This window comes from Myotis daubentonii, chromosome 2 (genome assembly GCF_963259705.1).
Source record: "Myotis daubentonii chromosome 2, mMyoDau2.1, whole genome shotgun sequence".
NCBI classification, from domain to species: Eukaryota; Metazoa; Chordata; class Mammalia; order Chiroptera; family Vespertilionidae; genus Myotis; species Myotis daubentonii.
Window position 1 is genome coordinate 207,248,776 of NC_081841.1, and position 17,945 is coordinate 207,266,720.

Consider the following 17,945-nt stretch of genomic DNA (forward strand, 5'->3'; position numbering starts at 1 on the left):
CCTTCTTGGCCGGCCTGAGGCCTGGAGGCAGCTCTTGTGTTGAGCGTCTGACCCCTGGTGGTCAGTGTGCATCATAGCGACCAGTCATTCTGCTGTTTGGTCGATTTGCATATTAGGCTTTTATTATATATGATTTTTAGTCCTCACCCAAGGGTATTTTTCCACTGATTTTTTGAGAGAGTGGGAGAGGGAAAGCCCAAGAGAAATATCCATGTGAGAGAAACACATGGATTGGTTGCCTCCTGCGCACACCCTGACCAGGGCCCAGACCAGGGAGGAGACTGCAACTATAGTACATGACCTTGACCAGAATCAAACCCAGGACCCTTTGGTCCACAGGCCGATGCTCTATCCACTGAGCCAACTGGCCAGGGCTGAATATCTATTTTTTTTAAAAAAAATATATCTTTATTGATTTCAGAGAGGAAGGGAAAGGGAGAGAAATAGAAACATCAGTGATGAGAGAGAATCATTGGTTGGCTGCCTCCTGCACGCCCCTTTCTGGGGATGGAGCCTGCAATCCGGGCATGTACCCTTGACCGGAATCGAATCCGGGACCCTTCAGTCTGTGGCTCTAGCCACTGAGCCAAACCTGCTAGGGCTTAATATTTTATTAAAGCAAAACTTCAACTGAGTTTCTGCAACGATATTAACATCTGCGTTTAAAATCAACTACTACTCAAAGCCCTGGCCGGTGTGGCTCAGTTGGTGGGAGCATCGTCCCATGTACCAAAAGGCTGTGGGTTTGATTCCTGGTAGGGCATATACCTAGGTTGAGGGTTCAATCCTGAGCCTGGTCAGGGTGTGTGTGGGAGGTAACTGATCAATGTTTCTCTCTACCGCTTCCCCCATCTCTCCCTAAAAAAAAAAAAAAAAAAAAAAAAAAAATATATATATATATATATATATATCAATGAACATGTTGTCCTTGGGTGAGAATTAAATAAAAAATAAAATAAACTACTCAAACTATTTCCCCAAGGTAAAATTTCACACCGCACTACAGATTCGTGTTTGCTGGCCCTGCGTTCCAAGGACTGAGAAGTATATGTAACAGGCTAATAGCAGATGAGGTGAAAATAACACAATCAGTAAAACAAGTGTCTCCAGCTCCTCTGCTGACAGCTCTGAACCTGCGGCGCATTTCACAGGAAAACGCTCAAACTCCCCTGCGTGGCTCCCACCTTTCCTTCTGACACGTTCGTCTCGGCTTCTTGAAGGAGAGTCATTTTCCGTGAAAGTCTACTTATGTGAACATGTGAGCAACAGCCCTTGGGTTTTCCATTACAAACAAGTTGATGGCTGTTACTGTGAATCCTGAAGATTTTTTTTTTTTTTTGAAAGAAAACCCAAGCTCCAGCCTTTCCCCATGTGCTCCCATCCGGCGTCAGATTTAAAGCACTCTGACAACCAGAGCGGCCGGCATCCCCTTCCCGCGTGTAACCTGGGAGATGTTATTCTGTGCACAAGAGGAAACCAAAGCCAGGCAGGACACGCTGCGGAGTCCACACACAGATCACGGCCCAGTTGTTTGGGCTTTTCACACAATATCTAGGAGCACACATCTTTCCCGTGAAGGGGAGCAGCTTCTCAAACGGTGAGGGGGCCAGTGGAAATGATAAAGTACAGAGGAGGCCCTGCCCCGCAGAGCAGGGAAACAGAATTTCACATTGCTATTAAAAAAAAAATATTCAAGAACCTAATCATGACCCTTGGGCTGTAGGGCTGCAGGGATATATTGGGTTGTTGTTGATCCTCATCCAAGGATATTTTCCCCACTGACTTTTGGAGGCAGTGGAAGGGAGGGGGAGAGACACAGAGAGAGAAGCATCAATGTAAGAGAGACACATTGATCGGTTGTCTCCCACACCCCAACCGGGACGGAGGGGATCAAGCCTGAAACCGAGGTATGTGCCCTTGACTAGAATAGAAACTGGGATCTTTCAGTCTGTAGGTCGCTCTAACCACTGGATGAAACCGGCTAGGGCTGCAGTGATATATATACATATATATATATATAAAATATATATTTTTATTGATTTCAGAGAGGAAGAAGAAGAGAGAAATTGAAACATCAGTGATGAGTATCATTGATCTGCTGCCTCCTGCATGCCCCACACTGGTGATGGAGCCCACAACCTGGGCATGTGCCCTGACCAGGAATCGAACCGTGACCTCCTGATTCATAGGTCAATGCTCAACCACTGAGCTACGCCGGCCAGGCAGCAGTGATATTTTTATGGCCCAGGAATTCTTGAGCTGCTGCTGCTGTTCAGGGGCCTACTCACTAAGTGGCTTAAAACGTATGAAATGGATGATGTGATGCAATGCGTAAATATTTCCTAGGACACATCATATGAGTGGCCTCATTTCTGTGTTATCGCCAATGATGAATTGAAAATAAATTAATTCTGCCGCACGCTAAGCATGAAAACATCTGAAGAATGTCTGCAGTAGTTTCTATTCCAGATGCTGCCTCCCTCCCTCCCTCCTCACCTGCCCGGGTTCTTCATTCCAGAGCACACAGCTCTAATGTTGCGCACCCAGTGCGGGGCTTGGACCTTGGGTTCTTTCCGAGCAGTCATTTGATTGGGTTTGAAAAGTGACAGTGTCTCTGTGGTTAATAAGGCTTTTTTTCCTTTCTTTCTTAAACCATGAGAACTAGTCTATTCCATCTACCATTCTAAACATCTTCCCTCCCTATCTTTCTCTTAAAACCACTGCTTAAGTTAGCTGCTTCAGAAAACACTGTATCACCTAAGAAAGGAAAAAGTAATACTTTCTCAGAAATACCACTGCTTTCTTTGCCGACAAAGTGGAAATAAATATTGGATGCCATTCTATCTTAATGTTTTTCCAAGTTAAAACAAGTACTGACATTGAAAGAACATTTACTTTAATTTTACAATCAAGTCAGCATGTGAATTTTGTTTCGGTATCATTTTTCCCCCCAGAATCCAGCCTTTATGGCTTATAGGTTTTGAGAAAAGTGACAAAGCAGGAATTACTTAAAACGAATGAAATGTCACGAAGGGTGGAAGGCTCATCGGTGTCCATCATTGTCTGCTGTATGTTTTATTACTTGCGCTTTGGTAACACCCAGCCCGAAGACCCACCAGCACAGCACAACGAACAAGGATGCCTGACTCTTAGTCACACTTCACATCAGTGCTCATTTGCTGCCTGTCCGCCTGGGTTAAAGGCTGGGTTATTTTCCAGCCGCATTTAATCCTATTGTTACTAGTTTGTACCTGGAAAGGTGGAACTGGTTAGGGAAGGCTTTCCTGGAATTCAAGCAATGGTCCTCCTGATTCTATATGGAGAACTAAAACTCCTCCCTCCCCGTTTACTCCCCTGAATGTGTTTTTTCCATCTAGTACAACAGCAGCTCTGACCTGGTTAGGGTACCCCGTTGGGCGGTGCAGTTAATCACATTGCCTTTTAAAAAATCCTCAACTTTCTGAACCATCTGAAGTTAGCTGTTTGAGCAATCATATGGTGTCAAATATGGGACAGGACTATGTGAGTACCTCCTAGGGCAGTGCTATTTTAATGGCAATACTAAATAATAGAATTTTACTTATTTTAATTAAAAGGCCTATGACTTATAATGAAGCAAATCACTATACCCATTTGCTCATCAAAGACCTGACCTAATTAGTTAGAACAAAAGCAAACAAAACCATCTTGTATTGATAAGCACACTATTCTAAAAAAAAAATATGCTCAAAGCATTTCCATTTACCTGCATAGAGCTTCAATGGCATCTCTGTCCAAAAAGTCATGCTCTCTCTTGACCAAGGAAATATCAATAGGGAACAGGAGATCTGAAAAGACAAATACAGAGAAAAATACAAACAAATACGTTTATTGAGCACCCTAGGTTCGTACCAAACTAGCCCAGTTTAGCAAGGTGTGGGGGAGGGAACCCGCCAAAGTACTTCTGAATACCTACTGTCTGCAGAGCAAACACCTCCTTCCCTGTCAAGTGCTGTGGGAGAAGAAAGCAACTTCAGACTATTCTGTATCGGTGGCCTCAGGGAGCTTAGGACCTAAAGTGGTTTGGAGACTCAGGCATCAAAGATAAGTGAGTGGCTCACAAACACTCTTCCCACCTTTAAACACATCAGCAGGCTAGAGGGCCACGCCATACATATAACTTAAGCTGGAATGAATGCCCTGAGGCGGATGCTCCCTTTTAATGTGGCCGGGATTTTTGGTGGTGTTGTTGTTTTTCCATGTGTCTCTCTGTTCACATTGGACCAGGGAAGAGGTCATGGAAAACTGGGCCAAAAAAAGATGGAGCGAACAATAAATGGCAAGTGTGGTCAACCAAATCTAACCATTTGCAGGACATCCAAAGCTCAAGAGAATTCAGGATATGCTATTTTTAAACACACACTAGCTCTTCCATATGGCTTTTGAGGACTTTGTAGAACTCTTCCTATAACGGAAGGCCAGCTATAGAACCGCTGTAGACCAGCAGAACCCCGAGTCCCTTCGTCTGTGGAAGAGTTCAGTACTCAGAGGACACGGAGGAGTTCCAGCGGAACTGAGAAGCAGAAAGGGAGAACCAGTCCACCCAATGAAAAAGTCACTCTTCTATTCCTTGCTGAGAAATCCACCCCCCGCCCCCCAAAAAATCCCCGAGTAGGGAGAACACCAGCAGCACCACTAGAAATGTATATCCGCGCTGGAACTGCCGTGAGATAAAAACACGTGATCCACCCTCAGAGCCCCCACTAACAGGGGGAATAATGGGCTTGCCCATATATTACAGAACGCTTCATGGGTAATTTATTTTCTAGAGATAACACTTAAGATACCTTTTCCTTTACAATGTTGAAAACTAACATGAGTACTACAGTCGATTCTTTTTTTCTAAAGGCTGTAGTTAGGTAACTTATACTATTCCCTGACTGGTAACATAGGAAAACCAAAGTAGCTAGAGCCCAAAGATTTATGAAGAAACATATGAAAGTTAGTATTGCAGGATTATATCTCATCATTAAATTGTAGATTGAGTCTCTTTGGCAAATGTTAGTGGCCCCAATATAAGTGGAAATAAGAGAGGGGCTTACAGTGAATGTCACTTAGTAAACACAAGCAAGGCAGACTGCAAAGTGGTTTAAGGGTTATGCCACTGCGTTTCACTTTGAACAGCCACCAGAAACTCTAAGTATTAAGTAACAGAGCTGCCATTAAAGAATATATTTTGAATACTTCCCAAGTATAACATCAGATCTATAAATGTAAGTGGAAAAGCTCACATGCTGTAAAATGTGTATGAGACAGCAACTATGTTATTTTAGCAATTCCTAACTTAGTTTACCCAGGCAGGGCTGTATTTTAGATTACTTTCCTGATTCCAATTAACTTCAAAATTTTGTTAAAAAAAAAAATTCTAGGGTAGTAGGGGCTAAAAGCAAGAGAGGCGTGAAATAATTAAATCAATAATTTCTATTACTTGCCTCAACTCTTTCCTGGAAAAAAAAAAAAAAAAAAGAAGTTTTCAATAGATGAGGGTGTATGATGCGTAGATGTTCCCAGAGTTCTTCAGGTTAGGATTTAAACTTCTAGCTTGGGTTTAAAGGCAGGAAGTAAAAATTGCCAAGGACCAAAATAGAGCTGACCAGGAAGACCAGGAATGTGTGGGTTGGTGTGTGGAGTGTGTGTGCTACGCACCCTGCACACAGCGACAGGAAGAAGGGGCGAAATGATAGCCCAGAACAATACACCTCAAATGCAGGCTCACGCTTCAAGAAGAACTGCCAACAGGAAGGGACCCCCGGGATGTAACCTGAGAAACTGCAGTGTGCCTTTCAAGATTTGGGGAGGCCTGAGGACAGAGACTGGAGCTGGGTCTTAGCAAACGTACACATCACAAGAAAGTGCTGCTGCTTGGCAGCAAATCAACACCGCAAATGGACATAATTGGAGGAAATTTAATTTCTAAATAGGAGAACAAAAGGGACAAAGGACAGTCCGGGGACCGCCGCTGCAAATGCAATTATCTCCCCCATCTCCAGGAGAGCTGTGAATGGAAAATCCAACAGAGTGCTGCCCCCACCCCCAAAGCCCTCCTGAAGGACAGAGATACTCTCCAGGGTGAGAGGTCAAACATTCTCTCCAAAGGGAAGATAAGCAACTCCGTCATAACGCACATACAGGTTAACCAAATATCTTAAAAAAAAAAAAAAAAAGGAATTGGAGATGCCCACTGACATGAGGGAGCAGTAAACGGTTTTATACAGTCGAACAATAACATAATTCTGAATCCATCTTCATGGGAAAAGCATACATTCGATCTGGGCTACAATGAGGAAGACCAGGTATTGTAACTTAGGTCATGAATGAATTTAGCTGAGTGAGCGAGAGGGAAAGGAAATCATCTCTAGGGTCTCTGCCCAATTTGCTCCCGGGAAGCAGCCCGTCTCCACCCAACTCCATGCCCCTCTTCCAGGCAGCCTGCTGATCATGTCTAGCACTATAGCCATTCTTGGCCTGGACCCATGAGGTTTTGCTCAAGTATTGAAGAAGATTGGCAGTGACCTCTAGCTCCAACTGAGAACACTGCCATTGCTACAGGATGCAGCCTGCTATTTTATCATTCTGGAAGGAGAGAAGAACTAAAGACCTGTTTTAAAGTAACTATTCATTGTGAGAAGAGTTCAACGTGAAAACACATTTAAGTGACATCATTTCATCTGGATCTTTTAGAGATTTTGTCACATGGTGGCTAACTCTCATAGCATCTCCTTCCTTCTTCATTAATGAAAAAGGTGTATTTTTAATTGTGAATCAACCAAAATTATGTTTGCTCTATGAGAGTCTGACAACCAAAGTTCTTCTCTGAGGCTTGAACTGCCTTGTGTTTGTAAGACAGGTAGCACCCGCCAGTGCCAGGCATCCTTGTCGGTGCTGAATTAACACTAGCTGCTCAATCAGTTGACTGGGTGGCAGGATGAACGGTAAATGAATAAAGGAGACTCCCAGTGTGGTCATCTGAGTAGTATTACGGAGGCAAAGAATGCTCAGTTGGAAGAAGTCCTGGAAGTCATTTCATTTACTCTCAATTTAGGAACCTCTTCATTATTCACCCAACCTTTGCTTGAAAATTACTCGTAAAATGGAGTTCACTCGTTCACAACTGTAATTCTCTTTAAATGATTTAATACAGAGAATAATAAAGCTCTCATCTAAACGAACAGCCTATTCTCATCTCGCTGTGCAGAGCACATTCCACTCCCACGGGGCAGCCAGAGGCTGAGAATGATGGAGACTCGAGGTGCTCCCCATCCTAGCCCTCAGCACCCCAGGGCACTGATGAGAACACGAAGTAGTAGAACTTCAGCCCAGACCCTAATTCCTTTTAAAAAAGGCCATTTTTCTTCATTAAAAAATTGAATACCATGGGAGAAATAATATTCATCGAATGACAATCTCAAAAACGTGAAAAGCCTCATCACAAGACTAAGAGGTTTAGAATAAAGAGCTCTTCCAAACCATCAAGAAATGCAGTCACTCAGGAGAAAAACGGGCCACAGACTTTACAGAAGAGCAAACATCTGGCCAGATGATATGAAAAAAATGTGCACTGTATCATCAATGATTAGGGAAATGGAAGTCAAACTCTGTAAGATATTGTGTTGAGAATACATGGTAGGAATGAAATCTGGCACATTTTTGAAAAACCTGCCTTATCAAATCAAGTACACATATTCTCTATTACCCAGTCATCCTACCTTTAGGTATATATGTGAGATAAGTTACTGCACACGTACCACAAGAATGCATAAGAATGTTTGAAACATTACAGTTTATAAAAGCAAAACAGAAAAATCAAAATGCCCAGCCAAGTGAGTACATAAATAAACTGTGCTATAGTCACACAATGGATTGTTATACAACAGTGACAGCAGTATAGGGACATAGTCCAGGGGGCACCCAGACTGGAAGAATCTTAATATAAGAAGTGAAAATATGAAATTCTACAAGTTTACTTAGAGCATAAGACCCTTTTGGTAAAGGAAAACAAGTTTATAAAAGGAAAGAAAAAAAAAAAAAAAGATAAGCAGAGGTTCGGGAAGACAGTGACTTTGGGTAGGGGCGTGGCAGAGGGAGAGCATACGGTTATGTTATTATCAAGATCCTAGCTTTTGCTTTGAGTGGGGGTGGGGGGTCTTAGGCGCTTGCGACATTGTTTTTTTAAATGAAGGAAATAGCTAAGCATATAAGAAACTGTCTGAAAGTAGATAATAATAATTACGAACCAAGGATATGATTATATTAACATTTTTTAAAAATATATTTGTATTGATTTTAGAGAAGGGAGAGGGAGAGGAAGATAGAAACATCCATGATGAAAGAGAATCATTGATTGACTGCCTCCTGCACACCCCACACTGGGGATTGAGCCCGCAACCCAGGCCTGTGCCCTTGGCCAGAATTGAACCGGGACCCTCGTCCGTCCGTGGGCGGATGCTCTATCCTCTGAGCCCACCTGGCGAGGGCGAGGCTGACACTTTTACGGATGGCGCCCACTCACCTTCGTAAAGCTGCGCGTACTGGGGGAAGCCCGCTGCCCGCAGCCAGTCACAAGCTTCTTTGGCTTCAATTTCTGCAACAGAAAGCAGACGGAGAGGTTAAGCCACAGGTGCCTCAGCCGCTTCCTCCTCATTCGCTGACAGCTATACAAGCAAAGCACGGACGTCTGAGGCAACAAAGAAGGCCCCCAAACCCCCCTAATTCACATGATTTAAATACTGTGCAGCATTCCAGACTTTTAAAAATGCATATAATTATGCATCCTTCCTTAAAAAAAGGGGGGGGGGGTGAGGTCCTAGCACTAGGTTACCCGGTGCTGCTTCTATGTTCCGGTTATTAATGATTATGGCCTAACTTGGTTTACTTTTCACATCAACAGAAGGCCAAGTGCATCTGACACCCTGGAAGAGCGCTAGCCTGACCTTCAGCCACCTGATGGGATGCACATTAAGCCCCAGGCATTGGGGCAACAGGTCTTCAAGATGGAGTTACAGGAGGGAGGCCCGGGCTGTCGGATCACTTGGGGGCATTCATTCAATAAATCCCACAATCCTGGGAGGCTGAAATGCCTAATAAAGCTTTTATTTCCCTGTGATTAACATCGTGTAGAATGTAGATAGTTTTGATAAACAGAAAGGCCAAGTGCAACTGACGCATGACTATGTTCAAACTCATTCAAGGACGTAGTCACGGTTCTGTTAAAAACTGACTCACACAGGAGAGGTCAGGGCACATTCATGAGTTTCTCTGTTTGCACAACAAACATTCTTTTAAAACAAACAAACATATTTTTATTGATTTCAGAGAGAGGAAGGGAGAGGGAGAAAAACATCAATGATGAGAATCACTAAACCCTGACTTCCTGGTTCATGGGTCGAAGCTCAACCACTGAGCTATACCGGCCAGGCAATATTCTTTAAAAAAAAACATAGGCTGCCCTCTGTATGCATGCCACTGGGGATTGAATGCAAAACCAAGGCATGTACCCTTGACCAGGAATCAAAAAGGCAACCTCCTGAGATACACTGGACAATGCCCTACTAACTGAGCCACACTAGCCAGGGTAAGAATATTCTTTCAGTTCTTCTTCCCACGTTCACCAGGCCATCAGACTACATAGGTATCTAAGGCTATGCACTCATTTGTAATTGTCTCAACACTGCTTAATTTATTCCAAATTCAAACCTTCATTTAGCATCTCTCCTCTGAGCCAGATGGGAGCCCATCTTGGAGAAGTACATATCTTATTTTTGCCTGGTACCTTAATGGTTTCAAAGCATTTGGGGCCAGCCCTAACCGGTTTGGCTCAGTGGATAGAGCGTCGGCCTGCGGACTCAAGGGTCCCAGGTTCGATTCCGGTCAAGGGCATATACCTTGGTTGCAGGCACATCCCCAGTAGGGGGTGTGCAGGAGGCAGCTGATCGATGTTTCTCTCTCTCTATCCCTCTCCCTTCCTCTCTGTAAAAAAAAATCAATAAAATATATATTTTTTAAAAATAAATAAAAAGTAAGTGACAAACAGGTAAGAAACTCCATGTTTGCACTGCATAGAAGAACAAATAGAATTGCCCAATGGGAATTATCTGGGTTTAACATTTTTTTGTTTTGTATTTATACCATATCTTGTCTCAGAAAGAAATTAAGAAGGCTTTAAATAAAACCATAAAATAAACATTTTCTAGAAAACTATATTGCTGGAAAAATATACGGTGTCCCAAGAAAATGTACACATATTTTTCTGTAGATGCTATTATGTTTTGAAAATGAAATGTATTTTAATGAACACTGCCTTTATACTTATTCAAAGTATATATACATTTTTGGGACACCCTACAGTAGCTCAATGTTTTATTTTAAAGAACGAGGAAACTACTTTTCCTCTATCTCCATGGCCCCCGCTCAAAGATAGACATGGAAAGAAAAAGGAGCTGTTTGCTCTTAGAAAATATTTTAAATAACTCAGTTTCTGACTATTTAGAGCTTATTTCTGTTGAACAGATTGTTAGACATGGAACAATAGATTGTTAAGAGGTACATGTTCTTGTTTTCTTAATATTTCACTTAGCAAGTGGTGAGTGACTAGAAATTCTCAATGGCCACAGTTTTTGGCTGTGTTCAGACATGACACCAGGTCACAGCGCGCACATACACACCAGCCTTAATTAGACACAGTTCACCAGCCAATACTGCCACCTGCTTAGAGCATGTTCCCAATGTTCTTATTGAAATGGCTTTATGCCAAGAGGCACGGAAGATATAAGGTACCGTTTTTCTAAAAAATCTTGACATTTATTTATATACTAGCAATGCTTTACAAATTACAAAGTGTTGTCACATATATTACTCACTTAAGGACCCGTGTGATTTCGGGAACTCATAAATGCCTATTGCTGCCTCGTCACTCTCTTATTCATTTTCCATCACTGAGAAAATGAAATGCTCCCAAATGACCAAAAACCGATCGAAAAAAGATGGGGTCTAAATTGTCGCTCTTCTTAGAGCCACTTAGTTAGAGAAAAGTGATGTGAACAGGTGAAGATTTGCCTCCCCAGCAGAAAACCGAATGAAAGGCTTACAGCGGCTAGAAGGCAGCGCTAGCGTGTTCAAGAACTGCAGATCCAGTAATTTTGCCCTCCCTTTTCCTTAGCCTAAAATGGAGGAGAACCTGTCTTTTAGAGATGAAACCATGGGAAATAAATAAGCCCATATCTATTTTACATTGAAAAATGTCCATGCATGAAAACGTAAGGCTGCCTACCAAATGAGGACATAATCTGCTGTTTCTGCAGAAATCAGAATTTAAAAAATGGTAAACATTGTAAAAAGCTGTCACTGATTTTTAAACTAAGACTAGTTCATTGATTTCACTCCCACCCCTTTCCAATTACTACCAAGAGAAAATGGTAATAATCCAATATAAGTACTGAGTTTTTTTAAGTAGAATTTTCTAGCCCAGCTGGTACGGCTCAGCGGTTGAGCATCAACCCAGGAAGTAAGAGGTCCCTGGTTCGATTCCCGGGAGGACACATGCCCGGGTTGCAGGCTCCATCTCCAGGAGGGGTTGCAGGCTCCATCTCCAGGAGGGGTCGCACAGGAGACAGCTGATTGATGATGTTCTCTCTCATCAATGTTTCTATCTCTTTATCCCTCTCCCTTCCCCTCTCTTTTAAAAATCAATAAAAACATTAAAAAAATAAAGAAAAAAACATTTCTAAACATTTTACTTAATAAGAAATGAACTAATGTCTACATCCAAGTCAGCTTGGGAATACCCTCTCTAATTTCACCCCCCTGATCCAGGCCATTAGCTTTACTCTTGTCTCTGAACTAAAACTCTGGGTCTCCAATTCTCTCCTCTCTGAGGATCCATCCAACCCTGGCTCATCAAATTTCCTAAGTTACGGTTTTGATCTTGTCTCTAACAAACTTCCTGGAACTCCACTACTCAGAAAATCAAGTCTAAACACCTCCATGCGGCTGTCAAGGCTCTTCATGTGGCTCCCGGTACTCCTCTGTATCCCAGCCAAAGTAAACTGGGTGCTCATCTTCCCACACATCTATCTCTGTGACTACTCTGGCCTGAAATGCTTTCCCATCCTCTCAAGGTCAACTATCATTCGTCCTTCAAGGCTTCGCTCAAATGCTGCCACCTCTGGGCAGTCTTCCCAGATGCCTTTCCACAATTTTATCAACAGCTAACTTTTACTGAGTGCATGGTATGTGCAAGGCCCCTCCTAAGCACTTAATGCATATTAATTCATACTCCTCAGACTGATTCTAACACATGGATTACCAGTATCATCCCCAAGACATACAAATAAGGAAATAACCAGTTCTTAAAAATGAGCTTTTTCATTCAAATGCCATAGTAGGATAGAGAACTAAGACACACAGAAACGAACAGGATAGGTTCTATCCTTAAAAATCATCCTATACTAATAAAAGAGAAAAATGGTAATTGGCGTACAACCGATACCTTTTTCATTGGCTAATCAGCGAGATATGCAAATTACCTGTCAGCCAAGATGGCGGCTGGCAGCCAGGCAGCTGAGAATAGGAGGCTTGGTTGCCCCAGCGATGGAGAAAGTCAAGGATCCCCGCAGCTGCAGGGCTCTGAGCTCCTGAAGCAACAACTCCAAAAGATACAATGTTTCAATTATAGAAGCTAAAAGATGGCGGTTAATTTGCATACTCAGGCTCCAAGCAAAGCGAAGCCAAACAGCCCTGAAGCAGCAGGGCAGAGAGGCCTCAGGGCCTGGGATCAGCAGAGTCGAGAGGCCTCCCGGCCCCGGTGATCAGTGGATCCGAGAGGCCTCCCAGCCCAGGTGATCAGCGGAGTCGAGAGGCCTACCGGCCCAGGTGATCAGCGGAGCCGAGAGGCCTCCGGGCCAGGGATCAGGGGAGCCGAGAGGCGTCCTGGCCCTGGGATCAGCGGAGCAGCGAGGCTTCCCAGCACCGGGATCAGTGTGACAGGGTGCGGAGCCCCAACCCTCTGATCGGCCCTGCTCTGTGCATGACAGGAGTGGCGCTGCAACCTCCCTATGGACCCTGCCTTGAGTGTGACAGGGGGTGGTGCCCCAACCCCCCAATCGGCCCTACCCTGAGCATGACTGAGGGTGGCATCGCAACCTCCCAATCCGCCCTGCTCTGTGCATGACAGGAGGCGGCGCCCCAACTCCCCAATGGGCCCTGCTCTGAGCCCGACCAGGGGTTACACCTAGGATTAGGCCTGCCCTCTGCCACCCGGGAGCAGGCCTAAACCAGCAGGTCCTTATCTCCTGATGGGTCCCAGACTGTGAGAGGGCACAGGCCAGGCTGAGGGACCTCCTCTCCCAACCCCGAGTGCACAAATTTTTGTGCACCGGGCCTCTAGTTACTAATAAAAGGGCAATATGCTAATTAGGGCAGACGTCCATCCAGACAAAGCCATAGCGGCTGTGAGGCCCAGGGCTCAGGCCTCGTGGCCGCTGTGGCCAGCAGTGGCAGCAGCAGCGGGGTGACTGGGGTGGCGCATTCCCCTGATCATCCTGGTCACCTCCTGCAGAGGGAGCAGGCCTAAGCCGTGAGTAGGACATCCCCTGAGGGCTCCTGGACTATGAGAGGGGGCAGGCCAGGCTGAGGGACCCCCTCCCAGTACACGAATTTTCGAGCACCGGGCCTCTAGTATATATATAACAATAAACAACACTCAAAATATTAAAGAAAACCATGTACATGCCTAATCACTTCAGTCGCAAGAACTGCCCCAGACCTGGCTTTCGGAGATCTCTACCAGGCAATCAGGGTATAACTTTTTCTTCAATGTACGTGAGTGGTGGTGTGAAAACTATAAGGATGGTTTTTAAAAACATTCCCCACCAGGTGCAAATGCCGTCAGAAACTAAAAACACAATGGGAATACAATGTCACTTTTGTACCTGGGTTTTCTCTAAGCAAACAACAGACAAATGTGGTGAGGAGGAAACAGGAAATTTTGATTGGAAACAGTGTTAGTGGCCAGTTGTAGGAGATGAATGAGGTCCTTTTGTGTATGACTGGGAACCATCAGGCCATATTTGCACATTTCCTGGCACGATGGGATGACCCCGTCTCCCCTTCCCCCTCACTTTCTGTAAGTGAGACAGAAATTCCCCAACCCCGTCATCATTCTGTTAAACCTGCTGCTCTTAGCAGGTTGAGTAACAGTGACTGAGGGGAAGCAGGAAGTGATTACTGCCCTCGCTGGTTTGGCTCAGTGGCTACAGCACGGACTGAAGGGTCCCGGGTTCGATTCCCATCAAGGGAAAGTACCTTGGTTGTAGGCTGGACCACTGGCCCTGGTCCAGGCGCGTGCGGGAGGCAACCAATTGATGTGTCTCTCTCTCACATCAATGTGTCTCTCTCTGTGTCTCCCCCCTCCCTTCCACTTTTTCTAAAAATCAATGGAAAAATATCCCCGGGTGAGGATTAACAAAAAATAAAATAAACCTTCTGTTTGTGGTCTTCACAGTGGGCACTCTCAGGTTCCCTGGCTCCTTTAACATGCTACCCCACAACCGGGGCTCAAGGCAAAGAAATGCTGCCCGAATTTCTCCCTTAAACAAAAGCGTAAGGCATTAGAGGACTAATTCAGACCAAGAACTATGACTTGAATCCTTTTCTCTTTGCAATTAATAAAAGTAAATGTCAAACACACACAGATGCCGAAGACTGGTTATCAGGAGTTACCGATGTAAAACGGATTTAGGTGGGCCAAGTCAGATAGCAGTATTTACATATTAATCTTTATTCAACGCTAATGTTACCTCATCCCAGCAAAGATTTGGACTGGCAACTAGAAGCATTCCTACCCTCACGTGTCTGAAAGAATTCTAAAGCCCTGCTGTGCAGATTCTGAAAGAAACCAGTTAGGAAGCTTCTGAAAAAACCTGTTGACACTAATTCCGTTTCTCAGGCCATCTGGCCTAAGAGCAGCTGACTCAAATCCACTGTTCGATGTATTCTAGTACCGTCACGCATGGAAGTGGGGCCAATCTTCATCCCCCCTTCACTCGATATTGGTTTATTGAACATCTGCTAAGCATGCTGCCAGCTCTGCTCAGGCACAACCAGAGACACAGGTTCCTGCCCCAAAGCAGGAAGCCACGTGGAAAGGTAGTTTCCCGTGGAGTGCGTGGTGTCTGCTGATCCTCTACTTAGGACGGGTTGGTTTCCTGAGGGCTATTCACAGGCCCACGCGTTTGTTAGGTCCCAAGGGACTATACAGGCAGCACCACCGAGTCACCACTTCCTACGTGAAAAGCCAAAGTCTTAACGGCCATGTGCCCTGGTTTGGGGCTCCTTACTACACTCCATCTGTCACCCCATCTCCCTCAGGCTAAGTGATCCACCCTTACTGGCCTCTCTTCCCCCCCCCACCCCCCCCCAAGCTCTGATATATGTCCCATGCACCTACAGCAGTGTGGGGTACATAGCAGTTGCTCAATAAGTAAACATGACACAATAAATGTGCTACAATACGATTTCTGTTCCAGTAAAATGGTCTTCATGTTTCTGACCAGGATGCACAATAAGAAATACGTTTTACATCGTAACCTTGTACATGCATGTATGCAGGTAATGTGTATGAATATGTGCATGCACTCATGTAGAGAAGCACACTGTGTATGTATAAGCATACGTCAGGCCGAAACAAGTTTCACCAAGTAACACGGTAAGTGATGCCGCCTTACATTTTTCTATTTTATTTTGAACATGTTATCTGTTACCCACCAAAGCAGCCAATTTGAAATACATTATTTTCATAGAAAGAAAAAAAGGAAGAAAAACAAAGATTGGAAGGAAGGAAGGGAGGGAGGGAGGGAGGGGGGAAGGAGGGAGGGAGGGAGGGAGGGAGGGAGGGAAGGAAAGAGGAAGGAAGGAAGGAAAGAAGGAAGGAAGGAAGGGAGGGAGGGAGGAAGGAAGGAAGGAATGGATGATGGGAGGGAGGGAGGATGGGAGGAAGGGACGGAGGGATGGTAGGAGAAGAGGCTGGGAGGAGACACAGAATGAGCTAGGACCTAGCTCTAGATGGAGAGATGGGGAAGCACAGGTGTTTGTGAAGGAGTGGTAAATAGTTGGATTTACTGTAACACAGCAAAGGAAGGGCAGGCATGAAGTGGGAAGTAGATGTAAGCACCTCATCGCCTGGTAAACCAATGAGCAATCGGCTCCATTTCCTCAGATGGAAACTAGCCTTGCATCTGAGCGTCTCAAACTCTTCTAACAATCCATCACAGAAAGGGGGCGAAGTATACCGTAACAGGCCAGGAAAACTGGTCCAGGAAAGAACCCATTGTTCAGTTAAGTAGCTTTAAGAAAATAATCTCTCTGGACCTATTTCCTCATCTGTGAAACCGGGGGTTGCCACAGGCTTTGCAAACCCCCCAGGCTTCAGTCGGAGGTTTCCTTTATGCCCAGGCCCGCTTCTCACTGACAACCTTAAGAACAGGTTTCATTTCTACGGTCAGTTCCCAGGTTTACTATCAATTTCACAAACACATCATTCTTCCTCTCAGAAGTCAGAACAATAGTACTGCTTTAAGCCCTGATTTTCTAAATTCACTTTTAAAGCACGAACCGGTTTTTAGTGCGAGTAAGAGCTAGAAGTTTGGGGAGTTTTCTCTTTAAGTTTTTTTCCTTTTCCTGCTTGAAGTTTGGAAGCAGATATGTTGCTTTCTAGTAAAAAATATTCCTAGAAACCATCTAAAGGGGGGGGAAAGGACCCATTTTCCCCAATGATGTGATGACAACTTAATAAATAGCTTCGCCTTGAAAGAAGGGAATCTTGGAAGGCCCGCCCTGCAAGCCTGTACCTGGGATGAGGCACATGCCGTGACACTCGGCAAATGCAAAATTAAATCATGTGACATCCCCTTTGGGGATCATTTAGGTCGAGCGTCTGCAAAATGCTGTTTTTAACACCAACCAAAGAAAGGCAAGTAGCTCACATAAAAACATACATGCTCTTCCCTTGCAAGATAAACGGCTCAGCATGAATTCGAGCCCATGTAGGGACATGGTTTTATCAGGCACTCCAGACTTGAGCTGATCCAATTACTTCCAGGAACAGAAAATATCTTCCAACAAAGTTGGCACTTACTACCCAGCACAGAGAAGTCCAACTGAAACGAAAATAAACTATTAAGGAAATGAATACTGCATCATCACCTCTTTCGATTTCGATTCATTTATACATTCGAGTACATACACACATTTTTAGTATTCTATATCAAATACTGATGCCTTTCAAACCATGCATTGAAGCCCTTTAAAGGTGATAACTGCGTAGATTAAGAAGGCAATCTGAAGAAACAATCTAAATAATACTTTTAAGGGCCCTTATTTTTCGAGCTTTTTTGTGTGTAAAGTGATGCATCTGTGTTAGGATTATATAGTCCATTTCCTTTATTGTTTAAGGCAAAATGCCTTGTTACAAACTTAAAGTAACCCTATAATCTCCATCATTAAAGGCTGGCAAGCACATCCATTCTTCCTTTTAACATGTTAACTAGCTAACTCTACGAAGGTCCCACCCACCTACCCCCAATCTTTGGTTTTTGCCCTAAATTCTAGGGTGCTATAGCACAGGAAACAGAGAAAATACTGTGCAAATTGTACTGCTACAAAAACCTGTAAATTAGAAACAAAGGGAATAGTGAGGAATTCTAAAGAAATGTTCATCCATATTTCAGATAATTCTGACAAAGAGGAAAAGAGAAAATCAAGAATCAAATAAAAAAATCAAGTTGCCTTATTGGACAGCCGTGAAAACACAGGGCAGATCATGGTCAATATAAGCCATCTCTAGCCATTCCTATGTCTAACCTCAAACAGGTAATGCTGTTCAATTGGACTGTTTTGTGCCAAAAAGTATTTTC

General features: G+C 44.1%; 1 protein-coding gene across 14 annotated transcripts in view; it reads right to left on the bottom strand.

Moving 5' to 3' along the window:
- Positions 1–17,945, bottom strand: part of DLC1 (DLC1 Rho GTPase activating protein) — a 377,601-nt gene that overhangs the window by 22,115 nt on the left and 337,541 nt on the right. For 5 of the 14 annotated variants that reach the window (XM_059685536.1, XM_059685541.1, XM_059685544.1 and 2 more), the window contains 3 exons: positions 8,549–8,620; positions 3,956–3,991; positions 3,746–3,827 (listed from right to left, as the gene is read on the bottom strand). In XM_059685536.1, the coding sequence (XP_059541519.1) occupies positions 3,746–3,827; positions 3,956–3,991; positions 8,549–8,620 (190 nt within the window). Of the gene's footprint in view, positions 1–3,745; positions 3,828–3,951; positions 3,992–8,548; positions 8,621–17,945 lie in introns of those variants that run through there. The other 9 variants (XM_059685538.1, XM_059685542.1, XM_059685545.1 and 6 more) reach the window with 5 other exon arrangements.